Source organism: Dermacentor albipictus, chromosome 8 (genome assembly GCF_038994185.2).
Source record: "Dermacentor albipictus isolate Rhodes 1998 colony chromosome 8, USDA_Dalb.pri_finalv2, whole genome shotgun sequence".
NCBI classification, from domain to species: domain Eukaryota; kingdom Metazoa; phylum Arthropoda; class Arachnida; order Ixodida; family Ixodidae; genus Dermacentor; species Dermacentor albipictus.
Window position 1 is genome coordinate 53,412,500 of NC_091828.1, and position 25,352 is coordinate 53,437,851.

The following is a 25,352-nucleotide window of genomic DNA, read 5'->3' on the forward strand; positions in this document are numbered from 1 at the left end:
GAGTGTATGTAGTTCCCGACTCTTTACGCCAGGAGGCTAATTAATACATGTTTTATAATTTCAAGAGTGGCTCTTGTGTCTTCTGATCAAACTCTGCGCCACAAGACGGTGCAACGAATGCAGTTTCAAATATTTGCATCCCTGTTAAAAGCTGGTATTGCCTTAAATGGTAATACACATATGGACAATATACATGTACCAAAAAGCACTAGTGCCATCATCAGTTAGTTGCATGTAAGCACAGATTTTATTTGACATGGGATTAACTTGTACATGAAGAGGGGTGACTAAATATACTACAATGAGGAAAGACACCTTAATTAAACGACCAAAGTGTATATAAGCACAGGAAAAATGTACATTTGTCTTTGACAGTTGCGTTTAGATAATGGTGTGCCCACGCAGACTCTCTCCTCTCATGACAATCACAGATTCGTCGAGTTTTTATGACAGGTTCACCAGTTCATGAAGTGTGGATTTTCACCCTTTTGACATATCACAGCAGTTCACGCACGGCACAGCCCAAAACTACAAACATGCACACACAATAGGAACAAATGTTTCACTCGAAGAGTTGCACCGAAAAAAAAAAGGAAATCCCACTGTCTGAAACACTAGTGACAAACATCTCAGTTCCAAAATTTTTGCTGCGCCTATACAATGTCCCTCAGTTCCATTCTTGGAATCCCAAGTATGGGTGTGTAAATACAGGGTTTTCATCATTTGCACAATGCAAAAATAATCACGTTCATTGCGGTTTCAAAAACAAAAAATGTGTCACGGCACAGAAGTAGGTTTCTTAAAGCTCATGTTGCACACTGTACAGAGAAAATGAGGATGAAGCATCAAATGAACAAGTGCAATATCCGTAACCTTCATGATCTCAGATTGGTTGTGACAGACTATTATGAGTTTCCTTTTTGCAAAACCACATAAGAAGGCAACTCAAAATGTATAACGAAACTGCCCACATACATAATATAATCTATGGTATCTCGGGCTGCAAATGCATTTTTCTGGCGTTTTCCCAGTAAGATGCAATATAGCTATTCTCAAATGTACTTGAGGACAACTCCTCTTGAGGACTGACATGCCCTAGAGCCACTAGAAGTGTAAATTTCGCTACAGTCCACACCAGCACACAAAAGAAGTGACACAACATAGAAGAGTGCTATGTATGTCTTTTTGTCAAACCCCTTGATTTACGCACCGTTATTAGTTGGCCAAATTTGTGAAAGACACAACAATCAAGAAAGCACTGTGAATATTAGCAATAGCTGTGGTCCTTTTTGGTAGTTCCTGACACTACACAGCGTAGTTGGCCAAAAAGGGCCAATTACACTCTCTGTAGAGCCTTTAAGAGCAGGCAACTACATTTGCAACACACCAAATAATGTATGAAGCTCTCTGGCAACACCAGACGATCACACCTTTAATCCAGTGTGAGGCCGCTGAGGCCTCAACTTGCAAGTGAGATGCAAGATGCTGTCCACTTCCTGTGTACATCCACCTTCATTCATTCTTTCCTGCTGCCAGCCAAAACTTTTCAGCATCTAGAGGGTGAAGTAATGTGCTTGAAATATGTTCAGTTATGAAGCAATTCATGAGGTATTTATAGTGCCCCACTGTTCTAAATCACAAAGGCATGGAGACCTCGAGAAGAGAGACTTCCTTATTGTGTAATACAAAACAATTCACTCACATTGTGCCATTATGAATGGTGGAAAATTGTGCGGTGCTGTTACTGTCTGAGGATGCTTTGATCATTATGTGAGCCAGGACAAAAATCAATGGCACTGAATGTGGAGCCCTCGTTGCATTTTTTTTTGCAGCATAGTTGTTAGCCAGGCTTGTTGGTATGGCAACATAATGCGGCAAAACAGAAAGAAAATGAAACAGAGATTACAAAAACGGTTCACACATGCACTGCTAACCTGACAAGCTCGTGTTATCCGTTTTTCTCATCTTTGTCCCATTTCTGCGCTTCTTGCCATATTATGTTCTTTTAACACCGTACGTAAGAAGGTAAAAGTGAAACGGACAATGCTCAGCAACATGTTCTGTAGAAAAGAGCCCATTACATGATCACTGCAAGATTTAAAAAGATTCCAAGAATGCGCAAGACATTCCAACACTAGCAAAAAAATGAACACTCACAACACTTTTCACATCTGCTATGAGCTATAGTGAGTAAGCCTTGTGCATCAACATCTGCACACACAAATTTGAACAACCTGCTCAATGACCTGTGCCAAAGGCATTCATTAAACAAAACCTTGTGTTGTGGCTCAAAATGTTTGTGTATACCAAGCACGCATCTCACCCACAATGTGGCTCGCTAATTGGCTGGAGTTTAAGATTTAAAAGTCTCAAGCAGGGACATGTTATCGAAATGATCCCATGATAATCAATTCTGCAAAGAAACTGTGAGGGAGATAGCAATGTTTCCCCACTTGTTGGGAAAGAAAGAGAATGAAACACTGAACACAAGTTTTCTTTGCTTCCCAAGAATCTCGCAACCTGCGATGACAACAGTTTACAAGACAATGGTGACAGCCTAATTTTTCAAACTTTGAAGCAAAGGGCAGTCTTGCACAGATATAGTACCGAGACGTAGTTAATTTTCAAGACAGCCAAGCTCTGGAGGTGATTGTGATGGCACATTTCAATAGCACCCAGTTTATGCAAAACAAACAGTCGGAGATATCATGCAGTGAGAAAGCTTTCTATAATAATGAGGTAAATAGGACATGCCTTGCCCATAAGACATGGCAACAGGATATAAATTATGCACATCAGGAGAAATGTGTAACGCCTTCAATTGGGCTAAGATTATATGACTGAGAAATGGCTGTAAAAGTATTGAGGAATAACAAATGAAGTGACCAGCTGCAATCCTACCTTCGAGTGGGGTCAATTGGACCGTTCCAGCAATGGCAGACTGTCACTTAAGTTGTTCATTTTTCTCAAAAGTTTGAAGGAACATTGTAAGTGAAACATAACATGGCGAATGCCTCTGCTCTCATATTGCATCAAGGACAGTAGCAACGGAGAACATGTTAGACCTCGCAAGAGGTGCTCTGCAAGTCAAAAGCCAATTCCTATGGCAAGTTTTTGTTGGCTGCACAGTGAACAAGACACAAAAGTAGGGTTGCCACTTGTGTGGTTTTTGAGTGGCACTACCTGCCTCACGTAGACGTTGTCTTTTGCAGGATAAACTCGACATATGTTTACTCATTTTCCCCTTGCCCTTGTGTCAAAAAATGAAAAATGCATGCTGCGAGAACAACTCCAGTTTCACAGGGAATTACGAAACAAACTAAAATGCAGGTTATGCTTGAGTTCTCAAGACCAAACACGGGTAAAGGTCCAACAGTGCATTTTAATGTTTATAATAAGCACGACTGCTGCACATATTCCAACAGCCTTTCGTAAAGTGGCATAAACACGAAGCATAACAATTACGGAAAAGTTGCGATTCAGGTTGTACATAAGTATTTTTTACAACTTGCTTTTTGTTTAAATGATATTTGCCCATCCACCCTATTTATCGCCTGTCTTTTTTTTTTTTGTCTAACACAGGTTGCAAGCCTACACATGAAGCGCGTGCACAGGTTTCAGTGTTTGGCCATCGCTAAGTGTGCGAGATTTGTCCGACCAACATGCAGTGGAAAAACTGCATTTATTACTATCTGTGTTCTAACCACTCTATCTTACCCAACCATCATTCATTATCCTTGAGAGGCAGCTAGAAAGTCAGACTACGAGGCCAGAATAAAATGTAGATTGGAAAAGATTGAGCACAATAGCATTTACAAATACTCGATCGAAAATATGATGCAGCATCAATACATTGCCGACTGGGAGACACACTCCTATACCTAAAGCATATCAGAGAATGGATCGCACCAGAACAACACACTTGTGAATGCCAGAACAAACCTGTATTCTAGCTCGTTCTTACCCGCTCATGTTTCTTTTTGGTCTGACAGCAGCCCAGTTCAATGCAGTAAATGACAACTGAGTTTCAGTAGACAAAGGCTGCAACTTAATTACAAGTACTCGATTCAACAATTCCTTGACGTCATTGTTACCAGATGAACACAATGAAAGGCATTGTATAAAACTGTCGATTCCTCAGAAGACTGCTGGAAGGCTAAGTTACAGCCTGAGCAGGATGTTCAAATCAAATAAAAAAGAGAACTGTGAAGGAGAGAGCCTTTCATAATAAGTGAGGTACACCTCTCAGTTCACAGACGTCACCCGGAGCATGAGAAAGCAAAATAATGCAATCAAAACACACATACGTGCACATTCTTGCTACTCAAAGTGCAGCTTTCAAGCACTGCTGTATTCTTTGAACACCCCAACTTGTCTGAATTTGTCTATGCAAATCTTACCGAACACCCACACAAATGGCATCTCAAAACACGGGGAGTGCCTAGCCAAGGACTACAGATGTCATTTGATCCACAATCTGTTCGACAACTTTCACAGTTGCGTTTGCAAACATGCACGACATTTAACAAATAAACGCAACAGAGATTCACACAATTTTGGTACTAAAAACAAGGCTCCATTATCAACAGCAGCAGCTACTGATAGTTTTGATCATTGTGCGTCAGGGATATACGACAGTAGCATCAACATAGCACCCAAAAATAAAATATTGTGGTGATGCATAATATTCTGGTGGTGGATGGTGAGTGCTGCACTGACACGGAGGACCTAATCAATATTTTATCCCTGAGGTATGCATGCCTATTTATGCATCTTCATTTAATAGAGGAAGGACTGATACATGTTGTCAGTAACTTTAGTTGAAAAACACAGATGAAGTCGAGGAAGTTAATATTGCCTAAATATCAGCTGTCTGTTTTCTGTACATAAAGAACTGTGACGTTCCACCGCTATTAAAGCCTAATGAAGACAAACTTTGCAGGTTGCTTAATGATTGTGGAAAAAAGAAAAAGCTTTTCGGGGAATAGCATGGAAGACACAGGTGCCACAATACCTGTGTCTATGTGCGTCAAACGCTGCTTTCTGTTACGTGCAATCAACTGCGAGCTAATTACCAAACTTATCACTCGCCTACAAATGCAAAGCCATGTGAAAAAAAAAACTGACAACAGGTCAGCAAATTTCACGATAGAAACTCTGCTTACGGATTAACGAACAAGCGACCTGTTAATGTTACCAAGACCAGTTGCCCGATGTTGTGTATCTGGTCGATCTCTCGCGCACTAGACTCATTCGTATCATCTCACATCATGGCCAAGCTAGCAAATCACAGGCATCGACCAATTGATGCTGATGCTACTGGAAGGACGCCATTCTCCAGAGACAGAAAAAAGCTCGTGGGGCAAAGTACATCACCACTCGAAGATATGGCAAAACAACTACTAGCATGCAAATATAAGACGTGCCCAAATGGAATGGCCCACAAAAAACACCAGCAAGTGCGACAAGGAAAGAAACAGATCAACAGGCCAGCAAACAAAATAACCACCAGGGTCAGCTTCCAAGCCAAGCCAAATTCCCTGGCCAGATGTAGCCTGCAGCAGAATCAGGTGAGCTTCTCGGTCTCTGCTGTGTCCTGCGCGTCGCCGGATGCATCACAGTTCGTAGCCTGAACTGGGTATAGGCCTGGCTGTGATGGGAAACGTTGGATGTGCATGTCATCTCCCTGGAGAAAGAAGAAGAAAGAAATTATTATGAAGGATCAGCGAGGCAGAACCTCGGTGTCACCATTTATTAGGGCTCCGAAATGCTTTTCTTTGAAACCTGAGCAATATGCTGGAATACGTGTCATGCCCTTCGAGGAACATATTTCCAAACACATTTTATTGCGGCAGCAATTATATGGACACCCCAGGCGCATTTCTGCCGTCGCCGTGAGGTTCCATATGAGTGAAAATGTGGGAGGGTGAGCCGGCGAACGCGCTTCAATCTTGCGTATGCAAGCGAGGAACACGGCCTGAATGAGTGCCCTCTTCTGTGGCACGTGAGGCAAAGGGAGTCAGACGAGAGAGGAGGGGCGTTCTTCTCCGGCGGCTGCAAGGGTGTCCCGACGTCCTCCTTGCCCACCGCTCCATACAGAGCGGAGACATCGTGGCGTCTACTACGGTGTTGGCCACGCAAATCGCGGATGCCGTAGTAGACACTTTTGGCAGACGCTGTAGGGACAGGTTGCTGGCGCTCATGCGTCTTGAAAGCAATCTGTGACGTGGCCAAAATGCGCACCTGCGCAGGCCTCATCTACAGAGCGATCTGTAGCAGAGTGCACATAGTGCCGGTAGCTTCGTATGTGCTGTGCTTTCGACATTTCATTCGCATTGAAGCAACAGATGCACGGAGGTCAATTAGATTCCTAACTCCAGCGTTTTCACCGACAGTTTCTGCTGTTATCGAGCGAGATGTGTTCATGTTTACCTGTGGGCGTGTGAAACCATGTTGGTTAATTTAGTTAAAACACATTGACGGGCTAGTCGGTTTGATTACATGAGAGATTGGGTAAGCGTGACTGAACAAGGACATAGAAAGAAGCAGACACAGAAAGAGAGCACTGTCTCTGTGTGTCTGTTTCTTTCTACGTTCTCGTTGAGTCATGCTTACATGTTCTAACATTGTTAATTTAGTTAGTCATTGGATGTTCACAAGTTTGTACGGCCAATAAAACTACTACCCTTACTTCGTACAGCTATCTACTAATTTACTATCGCAATCGGTGCTTCTCCTTTTGGGCGGAACTGCGAATTTTTTTTAAAGGACCCAAAATGTGCGAATTTGAAAATTCGTAAGATCCTGCGAACACAACACTAAGCGTAAAAGGGGGTGGGGGCAGGGGGAACTGCACATACTTTTTTGAAAGCTTGGCCCCCTGAGCACACAACTTTCAGGGATATATACGAACTTTATAAGAAATTATTTACCTTTAGATGCAGCCCACACACAGCAAAATCTTGGCATAGCAAATATACTGGCCTGCGACAGACTGTTTTGGTGTTGCCGATTTTGACTGCTTCAGGAGCTGATCTGTATAAGTTTGCTTGAAGTAACCCTCCAATATCCTTTTACCATCAGAGGCTTCGCAAAAGAAGGTTTGGAAACAGATGAGCGAAACTTTTTCTCGAAGAGAATTCATTACATTTGATGCAGCATTTGTAAAATTGCACAAGCCCAATTTCACAAACTCTGCTGAAATTTTGGGAGAGTTGGCAGCTATGCAATATGGTATGGTATAACCAATTCGATGCTTACTATCCCCATTCCCATTCACCTTATCGGTTCCTCTAGGCAGTGACAGCGCTGGTAACAATGCTCTGGATTTTGCTCATTTCTTTCCCTTTTACAGAGAAGCTGTTTGCCTCTAGTTGGCTGGAATTTTTCATGGCATGCTTGCCCAAAAACAAACGGTAGTTGGAAGGCTGTGTTCGAGTTTCCGTTAAACAGGATTACATTTTCTCGTATATTTGAACTTCAATCTGATGCTATCATGCCTGCAGGTTGTGTGTGAGCTATATCTAAAAAATTCAATTAGTTCAATGACCCAATTGTGCTAGGCAAAGGGCCTACAAGAATGAGGCTGTATGCTGTGCAAACAGTACCGCCACCGAGCGGCCGCAGCTACTAAGACTGACATCAACGGCAGCTGGAAAAGGGTTTTGTCTTTTCAGTTTCCATGTTGCAGTTTTATGGTATCTCATATATTTGAATAATAATCCAAAGGTATCATGTCTGCAGCGTGTGCGTAAGCCGTACTTTATGGATATTCCGACAAAATTTACTATTAAACATTCATTTAGTTCAATAACACACTTGCACTTGGCAGAGGGCCTAGAAGAATGAGGATACATGCTGCACTTCTGCGCAGATGCGTGCGCATGTGACATGCATCGCTTCAGGTGGTGGTGCTTGTGTAATGCCATCTAACGTCGGCAACAGCCTTGCTGTACATCCACTTCCACTGGGTTTAATGGAGGCAAATTTTTTTTCTGTCTTCCCGCAGTGCACTTAGGATAATCCTCCGAGGTTGCAGTCAGCAGACAAAAATGCCACAGAGTGAAAAAGCGGTGGGGATGGGATGGGCAGGACATATTAACTGCTACTTCCTTGCCATCCTAGAATGCCTAGAGGGGTGCGCATCTATTTGTGAGCTTCTTCTCATCATATTGAGCTAAACGAGAACAAGGTAAAAGCGGTAGCCAATGTTTTGACAAGTGAACTTGTCTTTTTCGAGGTGACATACGCTTTCCTCAGCACAGTATATATAGGCACCCCCACCCTACCCCACCTACATATATTAAGCCGAGGAATGCATATGTCGCTTTGAAAAAAACAAGTCCGCTTGTCAAAACATTGGCTTCCGCTTTTACCTTGTTCTTGTGTTGCTCATTGTCTTGAATTTTCATCTGCAACTTTCCCTGTGTTTTCCCTCTTTTTCTCATAAGTAATTCATGGTTGTTAGTGATCAGCCAATGGTTAGTAATAGGTCAATCGTTTGGCATTTATGGGTCATCACACCTGCTAAGAATTTGCCGACGTTGCGTGGAGCAGAAAATAAGAAAAAAATGTTTTAAGAATTTTTTTTTTATTTGTGCACTCTCTCAATTATACGTGCACAGACATCAGAAACACCCCCAATAAATTGAGACAATGGTAAAACATTACAAAAATTGACTTAGAATGAGAGGAGTTTTGGCAGCAAGAAATGATAAGCCTTCCAGTCTTTCAACTGCAAACACTGAGCTTTGTCGTATTGGCGAGTGATGGTGCCGCTGTGCTGTTTTGCCATAGCAGTGACAGATGACGCCACCATTCCTTTACAGCAAGTTTAATCATTTCGTATTAGAACCTGCTGCAGACAATGTGCACTTCATATTTACTGACGTCGAAGCCAGCATGAGTAATGCGTACAAACATATTATGATAAATGAACCAAAAGGTGCTACTTTTGTGCAAATTTTCAGGTGAATCAGCAAACAATATGGATGGTAGAGTCAAGCATCATGGTGCTTCTAATTATGCAACACTCAGCGTGTGCGCTTCCCAGTTTTCATGTCTCGTAAATGTGACACAGTGCTACTCCATATCATGTAACACACTACAAGCAGGAACAAAAAGAAAATAAAAATATTGATAGAAGTGACTGGACAAGCATCAAATTTACGTCTTAGAAAGTTCTCCTGTCCAACCCCCCTTTCTTTTGTTTGTCCTTGACTACACTTTGCCCTCCGTTTTGCAAAATCGACACACCAACTCAACCAACTTTCAGATGTGTTAAAAGAGAGGATGCTTGAGCTCCGGAGCTCCTATCTAAATGTATGGCATTGAAAAAAGAATTTTTCTTGTCATCCACAGCACCAATTTTGATGAGCTTTGTTACATTTAAAGGCAAATTTCAAACCTAGTCACTGTGGTAAGTGGATTTTCAGTTTATGCAATATCTATGTTACTTAGAGATACTCTTAAGAAATTGCAAAGATAAAGAAAAAACAACTCCAAGTATCAAGTTTACAACGCTGTAACTGAGCAACAAGAACAATATCCCAGTTATAATACATCTAGAGCAGACAAAATTGATGTATTATACACCACTCTGAAATATACCACTAGTTTCAGAGTATGACTTTTGCAAAGCATGGTAAACATTAACAAATTCCCATAAGCTGTAAACTCGTATATTAAATTTGCTTGAGATGCTCGAAGGATGCATTTAAAGAACTGCAATATCTGTTTTTGATGCAGAGTTATAGATTTGTAAACGTTGTGGTCCTATTTTTTATCTTGCTGATTTTAAGCATTTCCTCGTACAAAAGGTAAAGTCCTAGGATTCTGTTTCCTTCTCGAAAACATTTAACATTTTTAAATGCAACAAATCTCAATCAAATTGGTCACGTGGCCGTCTCATAAAAGCGTATCTGAGTTTTACATGTAGTACGCAGTGTATTTGAATAGGCAAATTGGAGTTAACCATGAGCTAGAACTGCCTCTTCAGCCCTGTCCCTCTTAATTGTAAAAAAGGATTTGGTGTGCCCTTCAGGAATAGCACATCAAGCTACCTGGCAACAGTACAATCGAACCTCGATGTAACCCCCATATATGTTACAAATTTTATATGTAAAATCTGCAATATAATTTTTGTGCCAATATCAGTATACGCTTATAACAAATATCGCACATAACGAATGTATTTTTGTGTCAGATGCGAGTTTATTTAAACAAAGTTCGCCTATGTGTTTACAATTCCATGCACAGAAAAAAAGAGAGCTGTAAAGCCTTGGAAGGTTTGCAATATCAGCTTCCTCTGTCTCGCACATGCACGAAGTCGGGTCAGTAATATTACCGACAGCCCATTAACTTGCTCATACGGGCCAGTTGATGAACAGCAACGGCTACTCTTGAAATGGATTGCAAAGGCACCTGTGCATGGCTTGCACCTAAGGGAAGCAACAACTGTCTAGACTGTGTCTTAAGGTTGTATGTAGAATAGTAAAAAAATCAAATTTCACAACAATAAAAATAAGCATGATTTATCCCTTAAATGAGACATGATGTTGCAATACAGCACATAAATTTGCTCACAGTGACATAAGGCAACAATCGGCCGTTCCACTGTGGCACAAGAAATTGGGGGGGGGGGGAAGAGGTGGTCATTCAAACTTGGTTGTAAACGAGATCAGTAGAAGCATCAGCGACTTACCTCTCTGGCTGCCTGCTGGTTGAAGAGCTTGCACAGCAAAATGGTCAGAGTGACGCCCACAAAGAGGAACATGATCCCGCTGCCTGTGGCGATGATGCCAATCCACGTTGGTATTCTGCATACCAGCAGACATTCAGCTATGTACAGAAGCTAAGACAACTGTGGACGTGCATCCAGGTACAACATAGTACATGGAAGCAAAACACAGCATGAAACACAAGCAAAGGACAAAGAAGGTATATATACAGACAATGGCATTCTCTACCAACAACTGTTAAAAGAACAAGGCCATTACAGTGCTGAGCTTTGTGGTTTTGGTCTATCTGTGCCTGAAATAATGTTCTCTGTAGCCTCTATTATTCGGTTCAGGCACGAACTGTTTTCTCCACAGTACACGTCTATCGCGCACACGTTGATAAATTGTTGCTTCTTTATTTTTGTATAGATTTAATTTTTATTTCTGCTTTTCTCACACCCTTAAATTTTCTATGTGAGTGCAACAGCTTCTAGAGATTCCAAATCAATACACCGTGTCTTTGTGCCTTTCATAACTACCAGATTCTGCTAATGCCTTATTGTAGGTATGTGCCACGGGCCTTCAGATCAACAACTTTCAACCGCCTATTTACCTTTCAAGGGCAAACATGTACACATACGTGATTTCTTGCACTCAAGATCACCACCTCACAACTTCGTGTTTTCGCACAATTATTATGTGAGCTTTTTTGTTTTCCAGAAAAAATTTACGAAAGAATGACATGCACAATGGATTCGATAATGAAACAAAAACCTACAACCATGACAAGCTACCTTAATTGTCATTAAATATTTCTGTAATCCAATCTAATTCACATGCTGCTGTAGCTGTGTAAGCTGTGATACAAAGGTTTGCGCCTGCTCCATCAGTTTGTTAGGCACTCTAGGTGTTAGAGTTGGGCTACCATGGTCTCCAAGGCATATAAGAAACTTGGTATCTTAAACACCCTAGACTGCACTAAAGATTAGATGCTCTCGGCAATTGATAGTGACAAGGAGGCCCCTAACACTTGACAAGGAGTGACATGCAGTCTACTGTAGCTCAGATACAATAAGTGTTCTTTTTCGAAGCAAAATCAAATCACCTTTACTCTGACATGGTAAGTGAAAAATCAAGGGCGTTACATTCATAACTTCTACAAGTACGGAAACTGCGGTGTGTGTTACAATTAAGGGCACTGTATATTTTATTTCTGGTCATGAAAACCATGTGCGTAATACAATCAAAGGTACATTAGCATTGAGCAAATACGCTATGCGGACATTGAAACAAAAGCATGTTTAAGCAATTCTGAAACACCTTCCACCTGAGCCCAACTTTCATGCATTTCGGGTATGCCAACTCCTTTTACGGAAGACCAAGTAAGGTCTAGCCAATATACCTTCCTCTGGCTACAGTTCCTGCTGGTATGGTGCAAATGTTCCTATGCTTAGCGACAACACATCTCGCAAATGAGGAACACAACTCCACTGTCTGTAATAGAAGGTAATAAATCTAGACATAAAATCTGACGTTAGAACAAAGGCAGAGGCATTGGCGCAGCCAGAGGGAAGGGGGGTTTAGGAGGGTGAAACCTCCCCTGCCCCTTTTCCCACGGAACAGAAAGTTTCAGGAAGTACAGGGTAATTGAAAGTGTAGATAGACAATCAGGAGCAAACAGAAAGAAAGAGAAACAGAGGCCATGGGTTGGATGCAAAGAATAGAAACAAAAAAGACCACGGGGGATTTAGAAAATGAGAAGAAAGAAATTGGAAGGAAAATCTGTACAATAACAGGAAGGGAAGTGCCTTGCTATTTGAGGCTCAACCTGGTCGCCTAAGGATAAAAATATGCTGGAACAAATATTTGCAAGCAGATGAGGCGTGTGTATGCTGCAGGAAAAATTCGGAGACCCTTCAGCACATGCTAACCGAATGCAAAGGGATTCACCCAGTGAAACTTGTAGGTAACATACATCTTCCAGAAGCACTTGAATTTAAAGTGACGGAACCATGAACTGGTCAGTAGTCGAGATAAGCAAAAGTCGTTTAAGAGTATTGGTGGGAAAAAAGCAGGGAAGAGACTGATACGACCGGGTCCGTTACAGGCATAGGCAGCAGTAGAAAGTAATAGAGAAGTTTTGAGGAAGAGAAAAAAAAGATTATAAAGAGATGTATACAAAAATGCAATAAATAATCCTGTGACATTAGGGAACAAGTCATCCACAAAATTAAGATTATGTTTGAGTGAAGCTTGCAAGTCACATTCAGCAGTCTACCGGACACAGAGAAATTGCTTCCAGCAAAATGCCACACATGATGAACAATTAATATGACAGCTAGGAATGCAAAAAGGCAGCTTGGTGTCAATGGCTACGTATAGCTCACGTTTGGCAGCAAAATAAAACGAAAAAATAAAAATAATCACTCGAGAACGTGCTTGTGCATCACTGTAATGTTGTAACATCACATGTATCTATGCATAAATCATCACTGCATAAATCATCATAAATCAAAGTAAGGCAGATTTTTCTTCAAACATTCTCTGCTGGATGACATTCTGACAGTGCTCGGCGCGATGAGCAATTAAAGGATGTTTGGTTCTAGCTTTGAAGACATATATATATATATATATATATATATATATATATATATACATATATATATATATATATATATATATATATATATTCGCCTTCTCTTCCTGCAGAAAAAAATGAATGCATTTTAAAGCATCATAATAAGCAGGAAGTTATCATTTAAGTTGCTGTCCTTATTTTTTTTTCTCGTACCCTACCACAGAACACTTTAAATTCTCGTTGAGCTTGTTCTGTAACGAACTTTTCACGTAAAACCGAAGAGCGATTACGGTGAGCAGAATCAGTGTAGTGTACATAAAAACTACACAGCGCTCGACCTGAATTGGCTGAAATGCGACTGAAAGTGCACGTCAAACACGGGCATAGAACACGCGATGACAAGCAGTGCGAAATGCAATTCTTGGCCGGCGATGAGGCCAATCGCCAACGTCCCCTTCGTTTCCGAAACTTCACCTTAACACCACTGTGCCGGAGTCGCGGAACACGGCACGCCCAAATACGCACATTTCGAGCTTGGCGCGCGGCCTTTCGCAATTGCGAGGCACACACGCGAGGAAACCTCGCAAGTGCCCGAAGGAACGAGACAATCGCACGCTTGGCCGCCGGTGTTTTGCTCACCGCTTGATCACCGCATCCTCGCGAATGTTGGACCCGAAGAAAGCGAGCAGCAGCACGCCGGACAGCACGAATAGAAAGCCGCTGATCAACCCGCAGAAGGACAGGTGGGCCAGGAAGCGAAACGGCTGCTTCATCTTGGTCACGGCCCGGTACAGCTTGGCGAGGGCCATTCCGGTCGCTGGTGCCCCGCCTTGCGCGGTCGCGGCGAACGGCCTCTAGAGCATAGCGTCGCGATCACTTGGCGTTGACTTGCTGTGGCGATGCAGAGAACTGAAAAGACAGTCTCGCAAGTGCCGGTCGTTCAACGAGGCCTCCTTTTGCAGGCAGGAGAAGACGGGGCCCGCTTCGCCAAGTGAGACAGACCGAAGCACGAAACCGCGAAGGAACGGCGCCGCAGACACCGCGCACGACGGCAACTTGTCGCACAAGGGGGCACGACGCCAAAACAAAACAACGCAACGCGCTGCCAAGGGATTGGATTGGCTGGGCTTTTGACGCCGCACATTGGTCGGTTCCAGTATGGTTCCAGTTCACAAGCCGCGGCGCGAAACATAAACGTGCTTTCGTGTTACTACCAAAGACGTTACACGAAACTTCTGGAGCGGCAGTCCCTACAGCCGCCGACGAAAGCTCGTGAAGCGAGCGCGTCCCCAGCTCGTGAAGAGAGGCGGCCGCGGAATACACGCAGGATTCGGTTGCATTCGTAGTTCCGCGATAAAAGCCCGAGAAGAAATGACACTAATCTCTGAATTCAGTATATCAATATCAGATGTTTCAGGATGCTGAATGTAAAATTAGTATGCAGGGCGTTTCCTGAGAAAACCAGCTTGACAGTATTGTACCAAAATCAAAGTGTTCTTAATAGAGTATTGAGAATACAATAAGGCGTGAGTGCCTTTTCTGGAACTATCGGCAGGAGATAAAAAACACGATGTGTCGTACCTCCACGTGTACACAGCCATCTAATAGCCCTCACAGTAGATGCAACAAGCGAATAAATGATGACGGCCATATTCATAAGTTGATGGTGGAAAGTGTACTAGCTCTTTAAAAAAGGTGGCTGACGATGTTTCTCGCCGATCAGAGGGTCGAAGCGTCCCGCCGGTTGCTTTTCTCGAAGTCTGCGACAACAGACACATGCAGAAACGTTTTTCGACAACGACACACAATCGTGCTCTGATAAACAGCGTATTCCGTATTTGGTCGGTGGACTTTAAGAGTCCTGTCCACAAACTACTCGTCTAATCGAGAGCAAACATCGCTCACAGGGTAGCATATTGTAGTCTAAGTTGTTTGAGATGTATTTAAACATCGGTACTTACCTGCATTTAGTAGAATGAAGCAGAAACTGCTTTCGGCTACGAGCACAGATTTTGCAGATGGGAGCAAAGCTGCTAATCTGACAGGTTGCGCCATCTGGCGGACGGCGAGGGAAACAACTTCTCGACTCGGGGGAGGTGGGGGGGATAAGAAAAAAAAAAAGCGCGCTTGCTTCGAAGATGCGGTTCGTCTACCCATCGAAATGAATGTCGCAGAACAGAGTTGTTGCTTTACGCCGTCTGTGGGGCGCCGTTTTACTCACCGACGGCAGCAAAGGGCGGTTATGGCGTACGCAACGTCACCACTCCCCCAGTTAGAAGGCGGGAGATTTGAATTTCGAAAAGCTTTCGGACCCCTCAGATGGAATTTTCGCGTAAACTAAGTCTTTTCTTGGCACTAAAGAAGTGTTGCGAGGTTTCTGGAATGGTAATTAAACAGTACACTTCGACTTAGCATTTGCATTTACTGTCCCTTTAATGCCTGCTTCACTACCCGCCGCGGTTGCTCAGTGGCTATGGTGTTGGGCTGCTGAGCACGAGATTGCGGGATCGAATCCCGGCCACGGCGGCCGTATTTCGATGGGGGCGAAATGCGAAAACACCCGTGTGCTTAGATTTAGGTGCACGTTAAAGAACCCCAGGTGGTCGAAATTTCCGGAGTCCTCCACTATGGCGTGCCTCATAATCAGAAAGTGGTTTTGGCACGTAAAAACCCATAATTTTTAATTTTTTTTAACGCCTGCTTCACCTCCACCGTGGGTCAGGCCGGTATAGCACTATCTTCGGGATCAGCCCTCGTATGGGGAGTGCCTAACGCCTGCTTCACCTCCGCCGCAGGTCGGCCCGGCATTGCACTATCCCCGGGATGGGCCCGCGTATGGGGAGTTTTTTTTTTTTGCTTACCACGCCATCAACGAGAAAATTTGCTTGGGCGGTAGAGGTATACAGCTTCGCTGTAAAAACGAAACATTGCGTACACGCCACGTTTTCAAAGTAGTGTCCGAGTCCTCACTCACAACCGCTGTTACGATCGGGCAGCTGCGGGGGCTGGCGATCTACGGAGAAGTGACCTCTGAACTCTCCCAGTCCGCTGAGGAGACTCGCATTGTAAGGACCACAATGCGCCTCGTCAACAGCCCGTCGGCGCCAGCTTGTCTAGACACGGTCGGCGGACCAAGTATTGTTAGTGGATTCGCCGTCACGGTTTGGTTGGAGCTGGGGAACTCCTGGACGATGTTTTCCGGTGCGGTCTCACGGGCCCCAGAAGCCATCACAGTCAATGGACAGATGCGGCGGCCACTGACTGCGGAGTCAACTCTTGGATCAAGAGGCGCCTGCTCGGGGCAAGACCCCTGTCTGCGAGAACCCTCTCACCTCGGTGTGTTCAGTGAAACCTGTGCGGCGGTGAGTGTGTAAACCCTTCCCCTCAAAGGCGGGTCGGATTCGATGACTTTGAACGCTCCTATTGGTTGAAGGTTGAACGGCCGTTTTCCCTGATATAGGGATCTAGGGAGGACGGGGTGGTTTTAAGCAGCCGTTGCGCGGCTGCTGGGGGTGCATTCTCTTTCAGCAATAAAAAATGCATCTGCGCTAACTACCAGCCTTCTGAGGCCACCTGCTTTGCTCGCGTCTGCAAGTACTGTATTGGCAGCCGAGAGCAGTTTTCTGGGACGCGTCGTTGTCAAGCTTGCACTTGGGTTTCACCGAAAGTTCGTCAACCGGGCCCAGCTGAAAGCTCTGGCCACAGGGTTACAGGACTAAGAACTCCACCAACCTCTTTTATCAGAGCAATAAAGTTTACTTTCTCTCTTTAATTAAGTAAACAGAAAACATAGGCAAGTATTGATGTGGAATTACACCTCAAAGAACACAGACCATAATATGCTACCTTCAATATGAGCAGTGTTAGCGCCCGATTAGCCCAGTAGTTTGCGCACGAGAATTTTGACAAAATGCACGAAGAGAAAGATTGACTGTGCGTATGATCTTCTGCATCACCGAATGTGTTGACACTTCGTCGTGTTGTTTTGTTGTGTATTTGTTAAATTTTGCTTTACTGCAACCTGTTCTAATGAGATTGGGTACTCTCCTGAACATGCTTAGCGTTATTTAAAAGAAATCTTAACTTCAAATCATTTTCCCCACAGGATGACCAAGGCCTCTTTTGACAGACTTTTGAGCCGTATGTACGACCGCCTCATCCATCCGCCAAACCACAGGAACCCAATCGGCCCAGCAGAAAGGCTAGCAGTCGCAATACGGCAAGTATTCTGGCTTTTATTTTCGTTCAATCACAGTACTCACCGGTGAACGTCTTATATGGCATGACGCTTGGCCTACGAGGTCACCGCGGTGTATTGTCTTGACTTTTAACCAAGGCGAAGGCAAAGTTAAGGATTAGGATTTTTTTTTTTCGAATGTTCTTTCCTTATCCAGTACATTAGCTGGGAAAACGACTATGCGTCGTTTGTCCACTTGTAGCACTGATCTTTCTAAGCGCACTTTGACCTGTTAGCCCAGTTGTCCGTTCTTTAGTTGACTTGCATAGTTGGCACTTTTTTTTTCGTACCACCTGCATGTTGCACGTTTCGCTCAAGTCTTGCCTTGAAAAAGTTCGTCTGAAAATCATTCCACAGTTGAAACTTATTGAATTGCTGAGTCGGCTCGATTGTATATTAACAAACTATGTCAACTGAAATGCATTTTGCAATCGTGCTACCAGTCTCCAGCGTTTTGTTTCTTCAAATGAACAGCAGTGTTCCATTATAACAGCAAAACATTTCAGTGATATTTCTCTGAATAAATATGACTGTTGCGAGTCTGCACTTGTGTATTCTTCGTCCGTCATGCTTTTTTCCCACGATGTTACAAACATGAATCAGTTCCAACTTGCCCAAATCGCATCCTTAATTGTAACTTAAATTAGGCTTCTCTATCCTTCACAGATTCCTGACAACCGGCGGCTTCATGTTGGACATTGCTTTCAGTTACCGCATGCCTGCGTCCACAGTGTCCGGGATTCTGAAAGAAACCCTACCTGCTATTTGGGACTGCCTTTCCCCAGTTGTACTCGCACAGCCAAGGAAAGATGAATGGGAGGCCATTAGAAAGAACTTCGATTCCAAGTGGAACTTTCCGAATGCTGTGGGGTGTATAGACGGCAAACATTTTGCTATTACTTGTCCTGATGGCAGTGGTTCGGAGTTTTACAATTATAAGGGTTTTTATTCATTGATCATGCTGGCTCTTGCAGACGCAAATTATCGCTTCATATTGGTTGATATTGGTGCCCAGGGCCGAATGTCTGGTGGCTCTTTTTGCAGTAAAAGTGCTATCAGAACGAGTTTTGAAAATAACCCACTTCACTTGCCTTCGGGTCACAATGGCCTGCCACTCCGCATCGTTGGAGAAGCAGCATTTCCACTGAGGCCCTACTTAATGCGCCCCTACCCCGGCAGACAGTTGAGTGAAACAAGAAAAGTATTTAATTATAGGTTATCGCGTGCACGCCGGTGCGTCGAAAACGCATTTGGAATTTTCGTGTCTCGATGGCGCTGCTTCCTCGGAACTGTCAGCGGTGACGTAGCGTTGCTCACAGACATGGTTAAGGCGGCGGTTCGCCTGCACAACTTTCTTTTGTCTGACAATGCCTACTGCCCAAATGATTATGGTGACAGGGTCAGTGGTGACAGAATCCAAGAAGGCGGCTGGAGGCAGGCCATAGCGTACGTAAGCCGTCAGAGTGCTGGCAATGGCAGCCGTTCTGCTGCAGACGCCATGCAAATCTGGGACACCTTGGCAGATTACTTCATGTCGCCATCAGGTTCCTTGCCATGGCAGCTGAGGATGGTCAGGCGCTGCTAATGCATGGTATGAACTTGCTGACTCTGTCCGTAAGCTTATTTCTTTTCCCTTCAAAGTAGGAAGAATATCACAAGTCAGGTCAAATATGAATGTTTATTAACAATGTGGTGATCACCGAGTATAGGAGATTCAACTGTATTGCACTAGCAACATATCACATATACATCCTTCGTTAAAAGTTTATAGCCAGGGGGTTTCCTTCTGTGGCACACTGTGTGACTCACGTATCCCCAGCATTCCAAATCTCGTGAAGATATTTAGTCTTTCCAGCTCCACTGCGCAAGTCTTACACGATTGGTGCAGCAGTCCCACCACACGGCTTACAAGCAAACCCTTTAGGCACTAAAATTTTGACAAAGGCTGTGCATTCTTGCAACACTTGTGTTCCTTCGTGCTAGGTCATTGCACATCTGCTTTCTGTAAAAGCATATCACGTGAACGTGTGCATTTGTCGTGTACGCCATAATAAAAGGATTGACACAAAATTTTTCTCATTACATTTCAGCTTTTTAATTATGTGTAAGACATTCGTGAACATGGATCACAACGTGAAATTTGCCTCCGGTCAGTAAATAATTTAGTATAATTTCTTCTATACAGTTCAGGTTGCCAAACGATGGTTGTAATGTCCAAAGTGAGTATGTGATCACAGTATACGTACAAAACTTAAACATAATCGCTGCATTGTAGTTTTCATTCATGCCAACGCTTGCATTAAACTTTTCCAGAAGTCGAAATGACAGCGACTGGACAGTTATTGCCCTTTTTTGTGCGCCTCACATGATCTCATACTCGCTTGTGACTTCAGAAACATCGTTCGGCAATGTGACACCGACACCACATGGGAGAAGAAATTCAGTTGTAAATTTACTGACCACAGGCTATTATGAGACGGTCCATGTTCACTAATGTTCTACGCATAATTATAAGGCAGAAATACATAAAGAAAAATTTTGTCGCGAGGTCTTTTAAGACTTGCTTTCCTATTTAATGTTTCATTTGCACGCATGCAGGATGCGGACTATATCGCACAAGATGTTTGATATGTGAATGAATGTGTGCTCCCTGAATAAATACATGGCCGTAACTTCGGCATTGCATACTTTCTCCCTTGTGTTTTCTCCTTAAGCAATACAAATGTCATTCCCAAGGCATCACAGACAGCCTATACAACGAACAAAAGACTGCAGCATTGAAGTAGCAGGTAACACTAACTAACTGCTAACACTACTAACCACATCAATACTTGCAGTTAAAAACTTCTCCCAATGCGGCTAAAAGAACAGGCAAGGTGAAAAGAACAAGAAACCAATGGTATTAGGAAACTGCACTGATTGGCAGGAAATGCAAAAATATGAACTGGCAATGCCCTCCAGATCCTCAAAAAAACATTGCCGGAAGTGCGAAAAATGAACACGCAAGGTTTCACAAAAGCAAATGGCTCTTGCAAAGATCTGCAAGAGCCATTTGACAGGGCTAGTTGCTTCTATGTGGAGAATGGCAATAAATACATCTGCATTCTTTGTTCTCGTTCGTAGCCTGGAGGGTAATGGTAGAGGATTGTAGAAAATAACACAAAAGAACTGAAACATGGAAAGACACACATGAGCTCGTGTGGCTCTTAATGTGTCAGACATTTTCCCTTGTCTCTTGTGATGTTCCTTAACAATACCTTCCAGGTTATGAAAAGAACCGAAGAATGGGGGTGACCTTGTTGCTGTTACCAGCAGCACAAAAAGGCATGTTTAAAACTAAAGTTCATCAAATTCGGCGATGAGCCCCATTATTCTTGCCTTGCACCTAGAAGCAACTGCCCTTGGCATTCTGTCAAGGCTCATGGCTACAGACTGTGCAAATGCCTCATTTTCAGTTATCTGCTTGCCAAGTTGGGAAAGGAGCTGCTGCTCAATGTAATCACAACTTTGCGACTTTTTAGATCGTTTTGAGGGTGGCTCTCCCACCGTGCGATCTTCCTGGCAAGCAGCTTCCCAATGAGTTTCTGCTGGGGCTTCCGGTGTAATGTCGTTGCTCCTGGCGGGTGGCGGCGTTGTCATTTCACCCTGCATCGTGTTGAAAATTGCCTCTGCAGTGGAGGCGCTATCTTCGTCTCCTGGTAGGCCCCCTGAGCCCACGTTGCTGATTGTTCTAAAAAGAAACGGTCGATTGAATTAAGTTGCGCCTTGTCTTCTTTTTCACTTCTTTTATTGTAGTGCAAAAAATTGCCAGTGTCTTTTTGTCAAATGGAACAGCGCTACACAAAGGGACGAAGACGAACGTGAGACAAACACACAGACGCTCACTGTGTCAAATTCAACTGATAGCATGTATGCATTTTGCTTTGTCTTTGGTTCCTTCCCCGAGAGTAGAGCTGTTCAAATCCACAGAATGCTGAACCAACTAGCCGATCCTCCACATCACTATCCGTGTCACAAAGCGAAAATATTGGTTCTGCCTGCGTGACGCCTCGGTGAGTAAAGCCTACATCCTCCAGAAGCACTGGCCACCTCCCCAAAAGATCCAAAAATCCACCCAGAAAATCACACGCAACAACACAATTGTCTAAGCATCAAATTTTGAAGAATTCACGCATCAGATGTCTGATAGTCCAAATACGTTCTATCACATTGTTGGTATAACTTTTGCATTACGTACTAGATAAAGAGCTTTTAAGTTTAATCCGATTATGCTATATATTTGGTCTCCCCAATTAACAGCTGCATAAAAGCTATGAAATTTGCAAAAAAGGCGAGCAATATCGACACATTTCTCCTAATGCTAACTGTAATAAAGTGCAGCAATGCATGCCATTGCAAGGAGCCAAACAACGTGCAGGCGAAGGCCTCGTGCTCGGTATGGAGGCGCCACACTGTCGGAATATAATAAGCAACGCCAGATAATGCGCGGCGCGCGTGAAGAGCACGGGACCCGTGAAATGTATGCTTCTCGGCAGTAAGCTCGTGAAAATAGAACTTCCAGCCGCTTCGTGCTGCTCGACACACACACACACACGCAAACACACACACACACACACACACACACACACACACACACACACACACACACACACACACACACACACACACACAAGCGCGCGCGCGCGCGCGCACACTGCATGAACACTCCCCCCCCCACACACACGCAAACACACACACACACTGCACGAACACACACGCGCGCACGCAACAAGCACACACGCACGCAACACGCACGCACGTGCTGGTAACTCCACGTAGCTGGCACATCCAACAATGGAGACAAAACAACTCACTTTCTTGGACGGCCACACGTCTTGTAGAATTCCATGGCAGCGGCGAACTCCCACGTTTGCCTCGGCACGTATCCGCTGCCGCTCCTCGTCGCGAGCTCGATGACTTTGAACTCGCGGGTGAACCGGTCCCTTAACCGCTTCCACAGCTTGTGGCATTCTTCCACTACAAACCGAAATGTAGGACACAAAAAATCAAACATGACGGTGCATGCTGCAAGAAACCAACTCGCTTTGGGCGCCAAACATGCAAAGGCGAACACAAGCAGCCGTAAACAGCTCACCTGTGGCGAGACCGCTGCTCTTCCTGATCTCCTCCCAAGGGTTTAGCTTGCGCTGCTGGTCGCGGAAATCTAGTCGCTTGGTGTCATAAACACAAGGGTGCTGTTTAATTGCTTCGAGCAACTGCTCGATAACGTTGTTGGGGTCAGACATCACGTTTGCACCGCTCGCGCTACTCGTAGTGCGGGTAGCACGCAATGCATTTTCTTTGCGCGCAATGCATTGTGGTGCGAGTGTGCCGCCGACTTCGACGCGAGAATGGCTCACGAGCCATATCAGCGCCAGGCCCGCCGGGGCGCGTTGGAAGCCGCCGGTTACGTTAGCTGCGCCGTATGGCGGCGAGGAGTTACGGAGTCGCCATCTATCGGAAGCGCCTCGCTGGCGTAGTATGAGGGATCACGTGCCGCGCTCCTCATAGGTTTTGCTGTCAGCGCTCACTGAAAACACCACGCGCGAGCTCTCCCGGGCATTTCTGTAAGTACTTTCGAAACGAGAGAAGTTTCTTACTGTCTAAATAATAATCTTGGGCAAACTGAAAGCACACAATCGTTTCCAGACGCTATCTCTTTACCGAATACGTACAGTGAACGCCACTGCGCGCGGTAGCCGCGATGGAGTCTCCCGAACCGGCTTCTTGCGTGAAAAGTAGGTAAACGCTGAGAGCAAACTATGTGAAATATGTTCTTATAGTGTTTGTATTACTAAATGGAGTGTAATAGAACGAAGCCTCAATGCAGCGATCGCGCAGATTCGCCGCGACCGACTGCGCGTCTGCATGCTTGTCCGCGCACTGTTTCGCTTTCACCGCTCGCGCGTTTTCGCACCGTGCCATGAGCTTTAGGCCGCAGAATATGAGCATTTGACAGTATACAAGCAACCATTGTTGCGTGGGCGCTATCACAGCTGTTCAAAAATAATTTCATTGCAGAGACTTCGACGCCTACGGGGACTGTGATGTGCCGTCGCGACGATTCAATCTTTTTTTTTTTGTCTTCTAAATTCTTTGACCTTTCAATACTATTTCTCGAGTTGCGTCGCACTGTATATTTATCGGTGTTCTCAGCGTGCAATTTCCCGCTGCTCCTTTTTTGTAATCCAGTGCATTAATCATAACACAAAAATGACCATATGCCATGCTTTCTTTAAATGTGCTTCTTACCGCTGCCTTTCCACTCCACTGAACTTGCCAGTATCTATAGCATCGACAAGTTCATAGACCAAACTGCCCCGAGATTAGTCGGGCAGCGGACTCGGGCGAGCGTCTCAGTTCGCGTTTTCAGAACATCGCAGACCGGGCGCCGTAGCAGAAATCTTCCTCGCGTCTGTGCTCGCTGCACACCCGAGTTGTAGCCGATGACTGTTTGCCGGTTTTATGTTTCGCGAGCCAAGCTTCACGCAGCTTCTTGTCCTGCGGCTACGTGTGAATAAGGCTGACACCGGCCTCCGTTACGTGCGTCCGGCCCTGCGGCACCGAACAGTAGCCTACCATGTTGCGCGCCTTCAAAGGCAGCCACTACCTATTGTAGTGCTTTCAAGCGTTGTAAAGGAGACACTCGAAGCGGGAAAATTTCGCCACTAAATGAGGACCGCAGCGTACGAAAGAATTTAAACTCGTTTTCAGCTCGCTTCGGCGCGCCCGAAGCAGCCGACGCGGCCGCTATGTCCACGTGATCCCTCCTAGCACGTCACGCCGATGGTGGCGCCAGCTTTTCCAGTGGTGGAGCTCGAGGCCATGTCGTTTTCGCCGACGTGACGTAGCGTGTGCGCGCGCGCGTTACGTCGGACTATAAACGGCCCTTTACGTCGGACTATAAACGGCCCTTTAGGTCAATTTCATCGGCGTCGTTTAGTAAGCTGCTGGCGACGTATCCCAGGCCGTGTTAGGGGCGCTGAAGTCCCCGGCCAAGATCATGGGGTTGTTGCCGGCACGGTTGCGGGCGACCTGTAGTATTTCCCTAAATTTTTGTGCTCTGTGCTTGGGGCTGCTGTAAACGTATAGGATATGCTCTTGGCATTCTTGGCTCTAGGGAAGACCCGTGAGAATGAATTCGCAGTTGCTGCGGTAGTGAATAATGTTGTGTGTCGTGTGGGCTAGCTTGTTGCTGACCAACGTGGCGATACCTCTGCATTTGTGCTGCGGTGTCGTGGCGGTCATGTCATAGCCGGATAGCGAAAGTGTAGCGGTATTTGTCTCTTGTAGGACAATGACTTGGGGTTTGTCTTTTTTGGCTCGAATGTATTGTTGCAGGGGGGCCTTTTTGCGGACGTAGCCCCTACAATTCCATTGCCAAAGGCGAAGCGGTTCAGTTTACGCGGCCATGGTTGTTGTTGGCGTTGGGTGGCCTTTGTGAGGCCACGTTGTTGCTTTGTCTGTCGAGCGACAACGCCCAAGGTAGCTTGGTGATAGTAGATTGTGACATCACCGACGGGTGGTCTGCCATTTTTAGCGCGTTGAGCCTTGCCCCGTGGCTGTTGATCATCTCCATCATGTGGTTGATTTTTAGCGTTATCCTGTCGTAACCTTCCTTGAGGGTCCCTACTGTCGTCGCAAGTTTGTTTTGCCCTTCCTTCGGTGACGAGACGGTAGTTGCAAGCCCGCCGAGCAGTTCCTTGATTTCCTTAGTGTCGCTGTCCGTGCTCTAGAGATGTGTGTCTGTCACGGCTTTTCTCTTATGCGGATTGCGCGT

The 25,352-nt window shown here is 44.8% G+C and overlaps 3 protein-coding genes across 3 annotated transcripts; 1 reads left to right on the forward strand and 2 right to left on the reverse strand.

Annotated features, from left to right (window-relative positions):
* Positions 1-220: 220 nt before the first annotated feature.
* Positions 221-14,417, reverse strand: LOC135921664 (uncharacterized). The gene is made up of 3 exons (XM_065455958.1): positions 13,936-14,417; positions 10,703-10,817; positions 221-5,686 (listed from the first exon to the last, which is right to left on the reverse strand). The coding sequence occupies exons 1-3, from the start codon at positions 14,103-14,105 to the stop codon at positions 5,567-5,569; spliced, it is 405 nt and encodes a 134-aa protein (XP_065312030.1). The 5' UTR covers positions 14,106-14,417; the 3' UTR covers positions 221-5,566.
* Positions 14,418-16,373: 1,956 nt separating this feature from the next.
* LOC139049251 (uncharacterized) lies at positions 16,374-19,118 on the forward strand. The gene is made up of 3 exons (XM_070524624.1): positions 16,374-16,658; positions 17,358-17,515; positions 18,200-19,118. Exons 1-3 carry the CDS (start codon positions 16,374-16,376, stop codon positions 19,116-19,118), a joined length of 1,362 nt encoding a protein of 453 aa, XP_070380725.1.
* Positions 19,119-20,869: 1,751 nt separating this feature from the next.
* LOC135921640 (transcription factor Adf-1-like) lies at positions 20,870-22,818 on the reverse strand. The gene is made up of 3 exons (XM_065455918.1): positions 22,668-22,818; positions 22,387-22,549; positions 20,870-21,263 (listed from the first exon to the last, which is right to left on the reverse strand). The coding sequence occupies exons 1-3, from the start codon at positions 22,816-22,818 to the stop codon at positions 20,870-20,872; spliced, it is 708 nt and encodes a 235-aa protein (XP_065311990.1).
* Positions 22,819-25,352: the final 2,534 nt, after the last annotated feature.